The sequence below is a fragment of the Babylonia areolata genome, chromosome 1 (genome assembly GCF_041734735.1).
Source record: "Babylonia areolata isolate BAREFJ2019XMU chromosome 1, ASM4173473v1, whole genome shotgun sequence".
In the NCBI taxonomy this organism is placed as follows: Eukaryota; Metazoa; Mollusca; class Gastropoda; order Neogastropoda; family Buccinidae; genus Babylonia; species Babylonia areolata.
This window is the reverse complement of record NC_134876.1, coordinates 62,985,146-63,003,936: the sequence shown is the minus strand read 5'-3', so window position 1 is coordinate 63,003,936 and position 18,791 is coordinate 62,985,146. Positions and strand designations below refer to the sequence as shown.

The window sequence follows — 18,791 nt, the reverse complement described above, 5'->3', positions numbered from 1 at the left end:
GACAAACCATGCAGGCTGATCCATATATGCTGCTGAAAAAAATAACTTTATAAATGAAGGGGTAGGTGCAGAGGGAAACAGAAGCCTGACCTATGATCCAACATGCTGGTCAGGCAATGAGAACACTGAAACAGGACACTATCTAACTAGAAATCCATGGAAGTATACCAAAAGCCTCTCTCGCTCTATTATTATGCACATGTACTGACATCACAAAATTTGTTCTGGAGTATTTTCTGACTGAAAACAATCATGCTGAAATTTTTTATTTTAACCTGCTCATTTTTTAATGTTTAAGAACATAATTTGATGCTTTCAATGCAGTTCCATTATTAACCAGAAAAAAGTACTTACAAACTGGGTCAGTGTTAGAGACACTGGAGCACCCTTTTCAGCCTGTTCCTCAGTACTGTCATCATGTCTTCTCACCACAGAGATACCATGGACACTGGCACCACTCTCACCACCACTGTGCATCACAACCTGTGTGTCCTCGCCACTCTCAGCACAAATGGAAGGAACAGTCTCACTCTCATCCAGATCATCAGTCACAGCTGCTTGCTTGTCAGATTTTCCACTGGCTGAAAGCAGACTGGAACCTGACCGAAGAGAGCCTTCTGAAGCATCGTGTTCTGCATTGTCATTTTCTGGAACATCTCCCTGTGCAACATTTGTCTGTACAGAGCTGGCGTTTGTTTGTGCACAGCTAGCATTTGTCTGTTCAGAGCTAGCATTGTCCTCAGCTGCAGTACCCAGTTCATGGAATATCAGTTTCAACTCCGGTTTTATCCGAACCTCATCACCATTCTGTGTGGTTGGGTGAGAACCGTTCTGTAATCTTGCGGAGTCTTTGGCCCTGCATGATGCAGAGCTAGTTTCGTCCACTGAGGCAGGCACCCTGTCATCAGATGGGTTATCATTGACGATAACATCATCGTCATCCAACACAGATTTGCTGGGCGATGTTGCCTCTGGCGTTTGTGTTTTCTGTGAGGGAGGTGTGGAGGTGGTGGTGAAGAAACTGGTGATGGCGCCTTTGTGTGGGGAGAAACTGGCCGGAGTGCTGTGCCGTTTTGTCAGGAACGTTTCCAGCTTTCTTTCTGCACATTATCAACACAGCACCCCTAAAATAGTCAAATAAAACCAGATAAAATCATGTTGTTTACAGCGGTCAAAATAAAATATTTTCCAATCATGTTTACAGCGGTCAAATGAAATATATTCCAATCATGTTGTTTACAGCGGTCAAATAAAATATGTTCCAATCATGTTGTTTACAGTAGACAAATAAAGTATGTTCCAATCATGCTGTCTATAACGGTCAAATAAAATATGTTCCAATTATGTTATTTATAATGGTCAAATATGTACCAGTCATGCTGTTTACAGCTGTCAAATAAAATATGAATCCATGCACACATGTCCACATTGATTGTATTGACTGACTCCCCTAAACCATTCCTCTACTATGCTGGTCTTGTATTTGTATGCTGTGTCCATGTGATCACGCTTAACCCTCAAAGTGCTGGATATAATAAAATATACTTACAGAAATCATGCTTAAAACAAAGGGATAGTTTGCCTCCGCTACCTGTGCTCTGATTTGGGGCATTTGTATGCTTATCAGTAAGAATAAATAGGTAAACCTATACATTTTTGGAAAGTAGAGTGAATGAAGAATCAGATAAAAGTAAGAAAAAGGCTGTACCTTGTAAGTAGTTGGAAATATTCCACAGGATATAAACAACAAATTTTGCAAACTTGTTTTCCAAAAACGTCAACCACAATGTTTATAGGTATTTTCACATCTTTTACAGAGTCAAAATCTCAGAATTGGCATTAAACTGTGCAGAAAATGTTCTGGCTGCAGAATCATGAAATGAATATAACTGAAACAATGAAATTATAAGCACTGTATTATTTGTTTGAGACACACCCACCGACGCCACGCACGCGCACATCTACAATACTTTATGCAATCACAGGCAAAAACAGAAATAAATGTTTTCTTTTAGCTCATGTTGCTTTCAAAAGCAGCAAGAATGCTTTAAATCAAAATAATTTCCTGTTTTCTAGCTTGATTTGGTCAAGAAATCGCAATAAACCCATGCCTAACCCACTTTACCACCCCTCCCCACCCCCATCACCCACCCCCCAGTTTTTGTGGCTGGAGACACAAAACTGAATGAACAACAAGCAAGCCAGCATGCCCAAGTGTCAAAATAACAAAGCCGTTTTCACCAGACTCCCTGTCAGCAAATGAATCATCGCTAGTGACAAGGTCACTCATTTCCTGAGCTTTGTCAACTTCAGTGTCACTCATTGTTTACAAAAAATACGAAGATCTGGACTTATAAACTCGGTCAAAGTTTGTGCAAACACAAGCAGGGAGGCAGTAACACCAGAACGAGGCAGTTTTACGAAGGCTGCCGAGCATAGCCGTACGATGTCGGACCTTATGTAAACAGAGCCACGATCGTGGCCCATCGCACTTTACCGGGAAAGCCACGATCGTGGCTCATCGTGCTCTCCGGGTTAAACATGCGTGCCTGCATGAGTAAATTTGCTGACTGAGGCATAATGCGTCTGTGGGACGCACAGTAACGTACGCATCTGAGTGTCTGTATGTGTGTGTGATGGTTAAACTGGTCTTTCGTAACACAATTCTAAAAACAAAACAAAAAAAACCAACAACAACAACCCCCCCCTCCCCCAGAAAAATTGGTATTGAAAGCTATTGTGTATAAAATGTGGGAGAAAGACACAGTGACTGACGTTTGTCAGGCTGGCTGGGAGTGGTGTGTGGGGACAAAGCACTGTGGTCAGTCCTGTCAAAGGCGCTGGAGAAAGATCGCTTCAGCCGAGCCAGGCTGCTCAGAGCCCCATCCTGAGACATACACATACCTGTATTACACGCAACTGTTACACATTCATGTACAGAACACCATGTCTTTTCTTTTCTTTCCTCTTTATTTCTTTCTTTTTTTTTGTTTGTTGCCACCCCAACACCTGCACTGATTCACCAGCATTGTTCCCAAACCACTCCTTCTGAGTCCCCTCCCACACAGCCACACCTGGGTTCATCCATGTCCACCTCAGAGCCAGCAGTCCACAGGGAACTGTTGATGTTAGGCTGCCAGGAGTCCACACACCAGAGGAGACAGTGCACTGCTGCGGAGTCACTTTGGTGGTCTTAAATAGTGCCTATTATGAGTCAACCTATGCAAGACAGCACCAGCTCCTACAACACTGACTGATGTAAAAAAAAAATTCCAAAACAATAGCTGTCATGGAACCAGATTAAGTTGAGTGTCCACTCCAGAATGGAGACCACTACCATATCCACCATGAATCGGTCAATACCTAAGACTCTGATAGGAACTTGCCCCAAGTGTGATCAAACAACCCCCTATCTCTGTTTAAAAGTTTCAGTTTAGTTTGCCCAGAAAGTAACTGTGAAATCCCTGGTCCTCCATACAACTCAGTATCATGGTCAGGGGTGCATTCCTACAATGTAATAAGGCATGCTTTTAGACGTCTGCCTCACATCAAGAGTATCAAGAGCTATGGACAATGTTTATGGCAGACATACTTCACTTACTGATCACACTTTGCTTTCTTTTTCTGATTAACTAAAAAGACAAAACATTCAATCAACACATACAATTAAAATACACACAATCATAAAAGCAGACATAATTTCCGCACCTTGTTTCAACACTCAATACTGACAAAGACATACAATGGTAATATAAACAATTATACTACCACTACTAATCATAATAAGATGACATTCGGTACGCCCAATCTAATGATACAAAAGACCCAAACGTTTACAATGAAAAGCACAATGACATATACATACTAAAAACACATGCAATACACCTGCATGCACAAATCCTCCCACTCCAAGCTCAACCCACAAACCTACACTCACTCCACACAAGATGTAGGCACACACTCACACACACACACAAGCATATCTTGGCCACTCAAAGTATATGAACATGTGCACGTTTAAATAAATAACAAAAAATCAAATCAAACTAAAAAATATAAGTGAACACAATAACTTGGTTACTGATTTGAATGGCTGGAAATAAATGAGTTTTCAAAGAGGTTTTAAAAGAAGGGTAAGAAATAGCATTGCAGACAGGAAATGAAAGTGTGTTGTATGAGGAAGATCTGTTCTGTAGGAGGGAATTTTTAACTCTCTCCAGACGAAGGAATGCTCACGCATTCCTACACAAAACATATTCGGATTCGGACGAAGGAATGGAATAGCATTCTCCGAAAGTAAAATTCCATCACATGCTGTACACATGATTTTGTGATTAGCCAAGCAGAGTGCGCTATTCTGGGTCACTCCACAATTGAACAGTATGATTGGTCAGCCTGGATTGTGTGGCCTGTCTCGCACACACGCTGACAAAGTCACTGACCAGTCGTCTGCTCGTGTGCCAGCCTGTTAGCAAAGCGGGCTCTTCTCAGAATGTTGTGAAGCGAACAAGGCAGTGATGGCAACGTTTTAGGGTTGCCGAAGTACTTGAAATGCTACAAACTGAAGGGTCGGACATTGAAGAGGTGGATAATGATGAAGAAGAAAGCGAATTTAATGCAGAAAGCGAGCATGGGTATGGTGATTCGGGGTGAAAAATTGACAGTATTTTCTACATATGGCAAAACTGTAAAAATAACATGGGAAATTTGATTTTTTAAAATTTTTTATATGTAATAGCTCAACACGTAATAAACCAGTTCTGAAAGTTTCATTTTCTTACACAGTATTTAGTATTTTTTCTAATTTTTTTCCAAACCCTTACAAATGGGCTGTCTGTGGGGAAAAGCAAGGGAGAAAACTTGTCGTCCCGAGTGAGTTAAGACAGTCATCACCTGAAGACTGGAGCTGGTGAGATAGAATGTAGTAATGCTTCTAGAAGCTCAAAAAAGTGAGAGCCATGCCATTCATAAATTTGTAGCACAGGACAGAGAGAGTGTGTAATCTATTCTTTTCTCAACAGGTAACCAGTGGAGGGAATCAAGGTGAGGAGGAATATGAGCAGATTCATGTGAATAGAAGAGCAGCTGTGCAGCATGGTTTTGGACTCTGAAGTCTGGATAATAAATAGTTGGGGCATCCAACATAACCGAAATACAATTATAATACAGTCATAATGCAATAAAAATACACACAAATAAAACACTAAAACATGTACAATCAGAATTTAAAATTATACAACAGTAACAGATTTATTCCCTTGTATGAAACATCAACGAAATTATATCTAAAAAGAAAGAAAAAGACAAGAAAAACCCAACATACCTTTACACCATTTAGTGAGCTGTTGGAATATCTGAAAGCATGAAACAGAGCACTGCTATGCAATGGATACATGGTGTTTTTTTTTCCAAAATGGACAGCACAAACCTATGATTCATTGCTGAACCACACACATTATGGATGTATCACAAACCGCTCTGGCAAGGTGAATGAAAAGCACATCAGTGTAAAATATATCATAGTCAATCATATTCAACATTGACCATCAGAACAGCATAGGAGGCAACTGCTGTCCCAGCTACCTGGGCTAGAATTCAACCACATTGGAGAGTGTCTTACTCAAGTTACATTCCCACACTCTCAGCAAAATAAAAGGGCTGGGATGGTCACCAAAGGCTGACTAGCCCCCAAGGCTGCAGCACTAAGAGTCAGTGCAATTTTGCCTCCTAATTTGAGAGTTATAGTCTTGAGCAGTAAATGAATTCCCAATGCAGTGGAGAAACCATTCATCACACAGCTGTCCCTTTGCTAATGGTCCAACTGTAAGTTTATGTTAAGCTGAGAGCAGTGGATTATTTGTTACTCTGCCTTTGACCATGTTCTGAGAGGCATTGCTCTGCACTGCACTGTGCTGTTTTCATGTCACAACAGATTTTTCTGTATGAAATTCAGGCTGCTCTCCCTTGGGAGAGCGCATGCAGCACCACCCATCTTTGCTTCTCCCGCTACCATTTATATCTATCCGCCTGCCACAGCAGAATTTACAACAAAACCAGACCTTAAGGGCTTGCCAAGAGGTCCTTAACCTCAACTTCACCGGAGTTCACTACATAATTTTGTTGGCGACAAATCTCATCACAGTTTTGTTTTGTTTTTTTTGTTTTGTTTGTTTTTTTAAGGCAAAATTCTTAATCAATATTCTAAGGGTTTTTTTCTGTTTTTTGTTGTTGTTGGATATTTTTTTAACCCAGAGCACTGTAATTTTTTTTTTTTTTACATATGAATCAAATACTTACTTGTTTGGTGACGACTGTGATGGAGAACCAGAAACAGAAGAGTCATCCACTAAAATGTGAGATTCACTAACACTCCCACTAGATCCTGAAATAAAACATAATATATATATATATATATATATATATATATATATATATATATAAGAAAAAAAAGATCATGATGAAGCATTTCTGTTATGCACACTTTACATGTCAGTTTCAGTCTCGAAGAGGTGTCAAGCGTTTGGGCAATAAGTACTTCCTGAGACTGATTCTAAATTCACCGAGTTGAGTCAGCGAGTTCCATAGTTTGGGGGCAGTGAAACTAAAACCACGTGTCACAATTGTCTTCATTTTGCATATTGGAAGTTTTAAGAGCTTTTCACCGGAAGAAGGGAGAGTATGAAGAGAGGTATATGGAAGGAAAGTGAAGCAGATAGATACAGCAGGAGTGTGTATGTGTGTGCGCGCGTGCATATGTGCATGTGTGCCTGGGTGAGTGGGTGGGTGCTTGCGTGTGTGTACATGTGTGTGTGTGTGTGCGTGTGTGTGCGTGTCTGTGAAGGAAGGTGAGCTGTGTATTGTGAGTGATGTTACACTGCTTTAAAATAGTATAAGGGAATTTATATCTTTAATATATTCTTTATATTCCTGTACCTTATTCAAGCCACATGTATTGTTAAATGTACTTAGAGCTACAAAGAAAAAGCTATATAAATGGAAATTATCATCATTATCATTATTAGTGTTATTATTATTATCATCATCATGATTATCATTGTTATTATCATTATCATTATTATTATTATTACCTGACTGATGGGGCACCATGTTGACTCTTAGCACTGATGTTGTGGGTTCAAACATTTTTATCAATGAGGTCTGCAATGAAACAACAGCAATTTGCACACACAAAAAATAAACAGTGTCAGGTTCAAGAAGGCACCAAGGTGTGTGACTGATCCACATGCACTACACATCTGCTTGAAAGCAACAACGACAGCAAACCAAACAAACAAAAAACAAAATAGGGAGCAGCAGATACGTGACCTACGGACAGACACCACACACCGCTCAACCCTTGAGATATACAGCAAGTAGATAAAAATGGAGGAAGGAAAAAGGAAGGAATGAAGAAAGAAAGAAACAAACAAACAAAAAAACCGAAGAAACAGATACATGACCTACGGACAGACACCACACACCACTCAACCCTCGAGATATACAGCAAGTAGATCAAAATGGAGGAAGAAGGAAGAGAGAAAGGAATGAAAAAAGAAAGAAACAAAAAAACAAAAAAACAGAGAAACAGATACATGACCTACGGACAGACACCACACACCACTCAACCCTTGAGATATACAGCAAGTAGATCAAAATGGAGGAAGAAGGAAGAAAAAAAGGAATGAAAAAAGAAACAAACAAAAAAACAGAGAAACAGATACATGACCTACGGACAGACACCACACACCAATCAGCCCTTGAGATATACAGCAAGTAGAGAAAAAAACAAGGAAGATGGAAGAGAGAAAGGAATATAGAAAGAAAGAAACAAAAAACAAAAAAAAAGAAAAAGAAAAAAAAAGGGGTGACTGACAAAGGTAAATCCATTCTATTAGTTCTGCAATGAACGTGGAGTGTTAAGATAAGAAAAGATTAACTTTATACCTAATAAAGAGAAATAACACCAGCTGCAGCAAAACAAAAGTTGACAATTACTCAAACACAAAAACACTAAACATTATTTGATTAACAAAGACAAGTTGAAGATAACAAAAATACACTCAGAACAAGCACTGGTGTGTCACCCCCCTATGAAGCGTCAACAAATACTTCAGTGATCATTTTGCACCAAATAAAACCAACAGTGCAAATCTCCAGGCTTGAAGTTCAGTGATTTATTTACCTTGATTGTTGCCAGCAGAATTTTCTCTCCTTCCATAAATATCTGCCTCTTGTCTGGCGTCACGTTAACATCTACAGACTCTGGGAAAGAACACAGAAAAAAAGAGGGCTTTTAAAAAAAAATTAACTGAAGACTAGGGCCAGAGGCAGAGAACTTGATAAAATTCATATCTTTTGACAGATGTACATGATAAACAAGACAAAATAAAGAGAGAAAAATACTGGCATTCACACGCTCATATGAATAAGACTATACAGGAAAGAGAAAAAGAACACAACACAATAACAAATCATCCTGTATCAAAATGACAAGAAATATCCAATGCAATTAATTTTTGTTCTAACACCAAAAGTCTTTAAGGAAAAATAAGGACACACACACAAACAAAACAAAACAAATTAAAGGACAGATTTTGGCTGATTAAAATATATAAACATAGATGTACCCAATGTACACATGCACATATACATGTATGAACCCACACACAGATATGCATTCAGGCATCCACATATACAAGTATGCTCATCCTCATGCAAAAATAATATGGTACTCAGAATCACAAATGTATTCTTAGACAATATCATTTTATACATATGCATACTCATACACAGCATATGCTCCCATTCATATTGGCACATGCTCACTCACAGAAAACACACATGTGGCGCTCAAATTCGCAATCGGCATGGAACTTGGTATGCACTGATGCTGATCTAAGCCTACCTTTTGCCATGGAGATCAGGAGAACGACAAAGGGATACTGATGTCGGTTGTAGGTGTGGTACACTTCATTGATCACTTTCAATATCTGGAGAACACAGGGATGTATCAGAAGTACATTCCTTCATCAGTGAAGGTTGATTCAAGTGACTGATTATATACAGGTGAAAAAAAAGGTAGAAGGTGGGATTGATTTGGTACTTATCTAGATATTTGTAATTTTTTTCACTTGCACTGTTCAAGAGTTCAAAGATTCCAGATGTGTGCGTGCATGCGCACACGCGCAGTGTGTGTGTGTGTGTGTGTGTGTGTGTGTGTGTGTGTGTGTGTGTGGTGTGATACAGAGGCAAAGTGAGAGAGAGTCACATATAAAGAGATGAATTTCTTGAGAGTATGCCCTTACAATCATGTACTTTCAATAATGCATATGTACAGGAGTCTACGAAAAGACAAAATTTACCTTTCCACTTTCACATTCTTTCCTCACGCTAGCAGAATGATCGAAGACATTGCACAGGTGGGAGTTACTGATTTTTGCAACACTGAAAAGTTTGCAGCCGGGATCCTGGATCCGCTAAACTGAAGAGATTGTCTTAACCATTTCACTGCCAATCAATTTATTTTTAAACACAGAAAAATATGGTGTCTAAGAATAGCTGGGGATTCCCATGTGAAGTGTAGAAAATATAGCCTATCCTACTACTGAACATAAACAGCAGTAGGTTAATGGATAACAGACGCATGATCTGGTCACCCTTCAGTAACATGGGACCTCTACATAACTGCTGCATAAAGCGAGTTTGGCAGTGAAAGGGTTTTAATAATGATACAAAGACATTTGACACTGTTACTTATAGTCTAGCCAGCCTAGACTTATCATTATTTATCCTACCTAGACTATCATTTATAGACCATTATAATTTATTTCATAATCTTTTTTTGTTGTTGTTGTGGCTCTGCTTTTTTTCCCCCCTATGCCTGACTAAGCACGGCGGGTTACACTGCTGTTCAGAAATCTGACTAGCAGATGTGGTGTAGCATATATGGATTAGGCTGAATGCAATGACATCTCTCTGAGAAACTGAACTGAACTTAAACTAGCCATCCACACAAGGTGATATCAGGACAGCAAAACAAAGTGAAATAGAGGGGAAAAAAAGGAAAAAGATTTCCAAACAAAAAAATCGTTAAAATCTGTATAATACAGAAATACGTCCATCCATGACATTACCTTGGTTGAATCGCAGGGTCGTCTGTTGATGAAGACAAACTGCCGGTCCGTGCTCCCTCGACCCTGTCCATGTTCACACTTGGACACAAAGCCTTCAATGCTGAAACATGGTGCAAACAACAGTGGTCCAGGACACAATCAGAACAAAATCTGGGAAATAATAAGAATGATAATAATAACAAAACAATATATTTATAAGTATTTACATGACCCCGAATCTTGTGCAGAGACAAATCAAAGCGCTTAACATTGGTCATTCGTAAACATGTAGAAGTAACTTATGAAAAGTCAGACACTCTACCTGAAAAGATCAGACTGACTAGCGTTTGACTGGATTCCATAGTCTGTGCACACGTCTTCCGTTGGGGAGTGCTGCTCGAAAGGCAACAGGCTCTGCAACTGTAAGTGTGTATCATTATCCTTCTTCTGCCAAAGTCATGCAACAGAGCAAATTGAGTCAGGGGAAAAGTTACTAAATTTTCAGTCAAGAATTTTGTTGTTGTTGTTGTTGTGTTGTTGTTGTTGTGACTGATGTACAGTTTCAAGCAAACACCTTTTTTTTCCAGTACAAAATGCTCTTTATTGTGAACATTTATTTATTTATTTAATAACCAAAATAAAACCATTTTCATAGTACTAACCAGAGCTGTACAATGCAAATGTGCCATGTTTTGAAGCAAGACTTTTATTCAACCAAGAGTTGTACACTGAAAACCATCATGATTCAATTTTAAGGTAACCTTTATGCAATCATCTGTTTACAAAACAATTTACATTAAAAACTTACTATAACCTACACTACTCCAGTCATACTGCATTCATACCTGCTTGGGACCAAATATATTGGAAATGTTGTCTTTCACGGCTGAGTTACCATTGGTAGTGACAACAGTTGATCTGCTCCTGAAAAAGGTAGATATGAAAAGCATACACACTCTGTTAAAAGGAAAATGTGTGTGTGTGTGTGTGTGTGTGTGTGTGTGTGTGTGTGTGTGTGTGTGTGGGTGGGTGGACGAGTGTGCATGTATGATTACATGTGTGTGTGTGTGTGTGTGTGTGAGAGAGAGAGAGAGAGAGAGAGAGAGAGAGAGAGAGAGAGAATTTTGTAATAGGGAATTCATCAATTTGACAAGAAAAACAATTGATAATGAATGCAAGAAAACAAAAAAAACAACAAAAAAAATCACTGTCCCAAATGATTACAGGCGACAGACTTTCATGTTAGTAGTGTGTCATTAGCTCACAGTCAAAAATGATATGCTGATCTGAATATCACTAAAACAAATGCACTTAATATTAGGACAATAAATAAACTGTAATGAATTGTCTAGATGTACAGTCTGAAAAATTCATTGAAAACAGGTGTGTGAATTGTACCAAAGTTTGAGAGAGTCCTGTTTTCAGTGTATTTTTCAGACAGGTGTGGTGGTCACAAGGTTAGAGTGCTTGATTCTTGACCGAGTTTCCTGAGTTCAATCCCTGCTGCAGCTGGTGGGTTAAAGGGTGTAGATTCTTCAGATCTCCCAGGTCAACAAATGTACAGACTTGCTAGTACCTGAACCCCCTTCATTGTATATGTGCGCAGAAGATCAAATATGCATATTGAGGATCCTGAGATCCATGTCAGCATTCTGTGGGTTATGGAAACAAGAACACCGCCAGCATACACACAACCAAAAATGGAGTATGGCTGTCTATATGGCAGAGTAAATATACAAAATGGTCATTCATATATAAAATGTTACATGTGTGTGAGTGTGAGTGTGTGTGTGTGTGTGTGTGTGTGTGTGTGAGTTTGTGCATGACTGAAACCAAATGGAAATGAATGAGCACCCAATGGCAGCTGTCAGTCAGCTCTGCCTGGGTAGGCAGCCTGTTGCGAAAAGAACTGTGATTGTTAAGCTCTTAAGAAGTTTGCCTCTGACCAAAGATAGATGCTATATCAGTATTCATATCATCATCATCAATCAACCAATATACCCTGTGAAAGCAGAGTGTATTGTGTTGTGTCGTAGCACTTTTGTCATAACAAATTTGTCTAGGTATGAAATTTGGGCTGATCTCCCTAAAGATAGCTTGTCACAGCAGTGCAGCACTGCCCATTAAAAAAAAAAAAAATTTGTCTGCAAACATACTTGTTTCATGAACAAAGTTAATTTTTACAGAATTCTGCCAGGGTCAACCTTTTACTTGCCATAGTTCTTTTACATGCACAAAGTGCATGCTGCACAGAAGGACCTCAGTTTATCATACCATCAGAAAGACTCGCACCCAGACTAGGTCTAGTGGATGGGGGGTGTTAAATGTCAGTCCATGTACGCTAACCCTTTGCTGGTTTGGTTGGAGCAGGTGATTCTGATGCCTGTGTTGATGAGACAGTAGGCGTTGAGGACCTGCACCATTTTGGTGAACTCCTTCTTCACGTTTCTCTGGAACTCCTTGTGCCGCACAGGTAGAGTGTGGAACAGGCTCTGCAGGCACACCGTTGTCCCTTGCTGGGGACGGTAGAGGGTTGTTGTCATGCTCACGGTCATACCAATATGCACTGTTTTCTGTGTGTGTTTTGGTTGTTTTTTTCAGGTTTTTTTATGACTGAGCTTTTTCTCTCTATTTATTCAAAGACTGTGCTGTAGCATTATTATTATCATTATTATCATTATAATCATTCTCATTCTTATCTACAATATTCAGTGACTGAGTGTTGTATTTACTGGTAATTTACTCCACTGTTTTTTTTCCAATGAACTATTTCATGTACTTTATAAAAGACAGATTTCACATTCTATGAAAGGGTGGAATGGGGTAAAGGGCTGACAAAACAATTTTTTTCATCACAGAAAATTTGTGTCACCAATATCAGCAAGATCAGTGAAATGCAAAGACAAACCTTATTCTCTACCACATACCAGGCCCTAACCACCACATATATATGAATATAAATATTCACACACACACACACACACACACACACCTCACAATGGCATATGTAACTTGTGTGTGTCTCTCAGACATATAAGTATCATTAGGCAGAATTACACACACACACACACACACACACACATGCACACAAACATCTCACAATGGCATATGTAACTTGTGTGTGTTTCACAGGCATATAAGTTTCATTAGGCAGAATTACACACACACACACACATCTCACAATGGCATATGTAACTTGTGTGTGTGTCTCACAGGCATATAAGTTTAATTAGGCAGAATTACACACACACACACACAAACACACACTACACATATTACTCTCAACAACCACTTCCACATATATCTTACTGCTGCCTCACACAAAAACAACAGAAGCTTACAGTCACTTCGGAATAACTTCCTGACTCAGGTATTGCCTCCTACCTGTCGTGGGACTGGTGTTTTGGACACAATCTGACCGTTCGCATCATATTCCAGCTTGGTGCCAACAGCAACTGACTTGTGTCGAGTTGTCACTGTCATGTGGCTAAACAAAGGCACACATATAATTCATATTGCATTGTTGTAAAAGGTTACATAAGCTATCCAAAATCAAAACTGATGCAGAAAGCAAGTCTCTTGTTGTCTCCTTTATTGAACAGTAAGCGTTTATTTCACTCACAACAATGTTCATGGTATTTATCAAAGCATCACACACACTTACAACTAAACACATTCAAACTGATAGAAGATATTAATACACTCAAATTTAAACTTGTTCATTCTAAATATACAGAAATTCAAAATACTGAATTGTTCTGATACGCACACTTCATCCATTACACTGAATATTTATCAACCCTGAAAAGTCAAGCTGTGTCCTGTAATTCATGTATTTATTCACTGCATTTAAAGTCATACTAACACTGTATAATATTTCTAACACACTAGCAATAATTTTTAACTCACCTGAGAGCGCACAAGGAGCTGAGAGCTTCACCTCGGAAGCCAAATGTTTCCACGTTGATCAGATCGTTGAAGTCTGACAGTTTGGAAGTATGATGCTTCTGTGCTGAAATGGACATGAAATACTTTTTACAAGTTCTTTGCATGATGTTATCATTTTTTCTCTCTCTCTCTTTTTGTTGTTGTTGTTGTTGTTGCTGTTTTTAACTCATGCTTTTAATTCAGCAATAGAAGTAACTATCGATGGCAGGGCTTTTGATAAGTTAAAAACCTTAGGGATCACAGGAGCTCTTTTTCAGTTACTGCAGGGGGTCCCAGACTCCCTCATAAGGGTCACACTAATTCTGCAAAAAATTACCACAGCCTCACCTGAACCTGCATGTATTCAAAGAGTAGCTTCCCTGTAACTATCTCATTCAGTGTGCTTTGCACACAGTGGAATCCACTGCTGGTTTGCATGATCAAGTAAACTTTATTGTCTCTTACTCTTAGGAGAAATTTACGTATGGTCACAACACGAACACAAAATATAGGCTCAAGAGAAATGCACACATATTTCAGCATCCAAAGAGATCAAACAAAACCACACTGACACATCCAAGAACAACAACACAGAAACAGTAAATTAAAAAAAATCTAAGAACGGTTAAACTTCATGAGAGCAGTTAGAATCACAATTAAAAGTTCTACAACAACAATGCCAATAGTTTCCAAATGACAAGAATTTTTTTTTTTAACATACTTGTTGCTAATGTCTAATATATCAGTTCATGGTGTCAACATCACCTAAACAAACTGCAGATTCTGTTTATGGATACTATACATAGACTTTATTTTAAAAAAAAGAAACATTTTTACAGGTGAGAGGATAATGCCTATGATAAATACCTCATTACAGCAACCTACAAGTTTCAAAATGAAATACTTACATGCACAAATATTAAATGCCATAGAAAAAAACAAAGAAGAAGAAAAGCCAAAATGATTTGATAAAAAAAGACAATCCTGATTATACACAAACTTTAAGCCAGTATAAAACTTCAGAAAATTTGCAACTTACTGAGTCCAACAAAATTCTTTTCCTCCACACCAGATCCATTGTCTGTCACTTCAATGTTTTCACTACCATACTCTTTCAACTTGATATCTGAAAAGGAAAGTATTTTTTTGAATTTAATATAAAAAAAACTAAGCCACATATAAGACTTTTCTTATACAATAAAAGTTTATGAGGTAATGCATTCTGTAATTTTCAATTCAAAATAATTAATGTTGGGGAAAATTACATGGTTGTCAGCTTTGGTAATCTTGGTGTTCACACACAAGTGAAACTGAAAAATTTAGAGTAACAAATTTACTACTGATGTTTATGGTCCACATTGCATTGCAAATCATGCCTGCTTCAAACTGAAACTTGGATCAATAGATCATCTGCTATGTATCTATGGATTAGTTCTTTAGTTTAACATCTTTTCACTGTCAGTGATATGGATGTCATTCCAAAAGTGTGTGTGTGTGTGTGTGTGTGTGTGTGTGTGTGTGTGTGTGTGTGTGTGTTGTGTAAAAATGTGTGTGGTTATTTTTGTTTTTGAACACTTCAAAAATCAGTAACACTTGCAATCTGTTTCACACAGATCTAAATCAATCATAAGAAAACATGCTTGAGTTAGACCAATGCAAGAATAACTACACTAGTATACAGTAACAAAACATGCACAACCAATTTACAACATTGTTGCACAAATCAAATGGTACATCAGTATGAAATAGTTCAAACTCCCATACAGTAGTACTGTGCTCACCAACAGTGGTAGCTCCAGCATCGATGCTGTTCTCCACCAGCTCCTTCACCGCAGTGGCCAAGGTCAGCACCACTTGTCCAGAACAGATTCTGTGCACTGACTGCTTGTCAATGGCCTGGATGGATCCGGCATCCATCCCAACACTGGTCACCATAAAATTCATACACAATTTTGACAGAAATCTCAATATACAAAAACTCAAGAAAGAGATATGTAGTTTATAAATAAAGACAATTCAGTTGACAATACTTCAATCATTAATAAATGACACTCTGTGAATAATGATACTGCTGTAGACAAGTAAATTTAATCATTGAGGATGTCCAGCGTACAGCCACTGAGCTGTTGGCCTGCATCAAAGAAAAACCATATAATGAAAGACTGGCCTACCTGCAATTACCAAGCTTAGAGCACCGAAGGAAACGGGGTGACATGATTGATGTATACAAGTATCTACATGGTTTGTATGATACAGACAGACCTCGCCTCTAGCAAAACACCAGTCAGGACACCAGGGGACACTCCCTGAAACTAGCCAAGGGTAGATGCAGGCTTGCAGTATGCAGCTGGTACTTTTCCCAGAGAGTCGTGAACACCTGGAATAGCCTACCTGAGGAAGTGGTCACAGCCCTATCAGTTAACAGTTTCAAAAGCAAGCTCGACGCTTTTTGGAAAGGCAGAATCAACTGTCTACGATCCAGTTTGTCTGTGGTAGTTTGTAGGCATTATAATACCCACGCATGCCACAGTAACAGTAGGAGTGTATAGACCGTGTAAAGGCCAGAAGGCCTAAACACTGATTTTTTCAAGTTCAAGTAGCTAGAGTAACTATTTCTGACATAATTGCTATGTGATACTGATAGTCATCTGTATCAAATGATAAGCTGGGTGTTATATAAATGTATTGGAATGCACACTACAGTCATTAGTCATGTGGAGTGATGGCCCTGAGGTAACACTACAGCCATTACAGTCAATAGTCATGTGGAGTGATGGGCAAGAGGTAACGTATCTGCCTAGGAAGCGAGAGAATCTGAGCGCATTGGTTCGAATCATGGTACAGTCGTCCTCTCCACTGGACCTTGAGTGGTGGTCTGGACACTATCTTTCAGATGAGATGATAAACCTAGGTCCATGTGCAGTATGCACTTAGCGCATGTAAAACAACCCATGGCAACGAAAGGATTCTCCCTGCCAAAATTCTGTAGAAAAATCCACTTCGATAATAAAAACAAATAAAACTGCAGGCAGGAAGAAATACAAAAACATGGGTGGCACTCTCAGTGTAGTCATGTGCTCTCCCTGGGGAGAACTACCCAAATTTTCACAAAGAAAAATCTGTTGTGACAAAAAGAAGAAAAAGAAATACAAATTATGATAATATACCATGGATACAAATGACAACCCCTGGCTGTGAACAACCAAACATCCCAGGAAGCTCCATCCCCACACAAGTATACAGCTGCAACATTTTACTAAACCACACACACACACACTGAAAGCAGCCAAGCAAGCAATTTATACTAAACTGCTCATGAGACTGACTCACTTTAACTCAACTGAACTCCACCTCTCTCAAAATACACTCACATAAACATACGTGTGCCAGCAAGAACAAAATATAGCCATGCTGTTTGTGATATTATATAACTGTATAGCACATGAATGTAATAAGAAGGCTGTTGTGAAGACAGACCATTTGAGTTATATATTTGCACCATGTATGCCTATGGGGCAGACTCTGAGACCTATGAGGGAAGGGAGTGGGGTAGCCGACACCGAAAACTGAAAAAGACAGAGAATATAGGGAGTTAAGTAATAACTGGTACAAATCTATTATGTATGGACTAAAACCCCATGAACTCTCGAGTCTCATTCTTGAAAAAAAAAAAAAATTAAAAATTATCGGCACAGACATCAACACAAAAGCATGACAATGTATACTGGACATCAACATGCACCAAAACCAACCAGGTCTTGATGTTGTGCATCAAAAGCAAAGTGCGATTTTGCATTTACCTAACAGATTCATTTTCACCCAGAGATTCTGATAACAAAATATTATCATCTGTTGGTTGTCTCTTTTCTTCCGAGGCAGCCATGTTTATGTTTGTTCCCGCGGTCATGGGTAATCGTTGTTGTATTTTGATATGAATTTTGATATATCCTTTGAACATTCAAACGAAGCAAGACACAAATTAACATTAAATACAATAGCATTATTTCGATATCAGTTTCACAAATCCTACGAATGTTCGCGTGGAACATTCATAAGTATTGACACTGCTGTTAACGAAATCAAACACTCCCGAAATATCGTCTGCTCCCCTGGCACAGGCCACCGGTGTCAAGGGCTACAGTAATCCCTCTCTCAAACAGACCCAGACAATGCATATCCCCGTTTTAACCCTTTCGCTGCCAGGAAAATAAGATTTAAGTGAAATCTATTTGCCAGGGTTTTTTTAACAAAAAACGGGTATAAATTTTCAAAAAATTCTGTGCTCTTTGTTATTGGAGAAAGACCCATAAAAGTATATATTTTCTGAAAGGTAAATGAATAAAGAATACAAAACACATGCTGTTTTCCCATTTTATATATTTTTAGTGACATGCTGTTGTTTTGAAATCAGTGTTTTGTTTTTTGTCACATTTTCAACTTGTTCATTACAAACATTAGTCAGGTAATTTGCACAAAAACATCATATTTTCTGGACAAATGGATATCTGCAAACACAAAATCATACTAGAACAACCACAATATATATATATATATTTTTAAGAGATAGATACACAATACATTGTGACTTCTCCAAGTGATACGATGGATGTGAGGCCACGCCCCCTCAGTCTGCACCCCCCTCCTCCTCACCCCTCTCACACGGTCACTTGATTCAGTTCTCATCAGACCGCGTTGGCTGCGTGCCAAGAATATCACTCTGCTGCTAATTCGGTCATCTGTCGTCTGCTAACA

At 38.8% G+C, this 18,791-nt stretch overlaps 1 protein-coding gene across 1 annotated transcript in view; it reads right to left on the bottom strand.

Annotated features, from left to right (window-relative positions):
* Positions 1-17,929, bottom strand: part of LOC143285261 (mismatch repair endonuclease PMS2-like) — a 30,940-nt gene extending 13,011 nt beyond the window's left edge. Inside the window, exons 1-16 of the mRNA XM_076592522.1 lie at positions 17,840-17,929; positions 15,821-15,963; positions 15,079-15,165; positions 14,022-14,124; positions 13,497-13,599; positions 12,459-12,628; positions 10,958-11,036; positions 10,435-10,532; positions 10,134-10,233; positions 8,906-8,990; positions 8,183-8,262; positions 7,089-7,158; positions 6,298-6,382; positions 5,324-5,354; positions 2,776-2,887; positions 355-1,100 (exon numbers count right to left, since the gene is read on the bottom strand). Of these exons, the coding sequence (XP_076448637.1) occupies positions 355-1,100; positions 2,776-2,887; positions 5,324-5,354; positions 6,298-6,382; positions 7,089-7,158; positions 8,183-8,262; positions 8,906-8,990; positions 10,134-10,233; positions 10,435-10,532; positions 10,958-11,036; positions 12,459-12,628; positions 13,497-13,599; positions 14,022-14,124; positions 15,079-15,165; positions 15,821-15,963; positions 17,840-17,922 (2,175 nt within the window). The 5' untranslated portion in view covers positions 17,923-17,929. The remainder of the gene's footprint in view (positions 1-354; positions 1,101-2,775; positions 2,888-5,323; positions 5,355-6,297; positions 6,383-7,088; positions 7,159-8,182; positions 8,263-8,905; positions 8,991-10,133; positions 10,234-10,434; positions 10,533-10,957; positions 11,037-12,458; positions 12,629-13,496; positions 13,600-14,021; positions 14,125-15,078; positions 15,166-15,820; positions 15,964-17,839) is intronic.
* Positions 17,930-18,791: the final 862 nt, after the last annotated feature.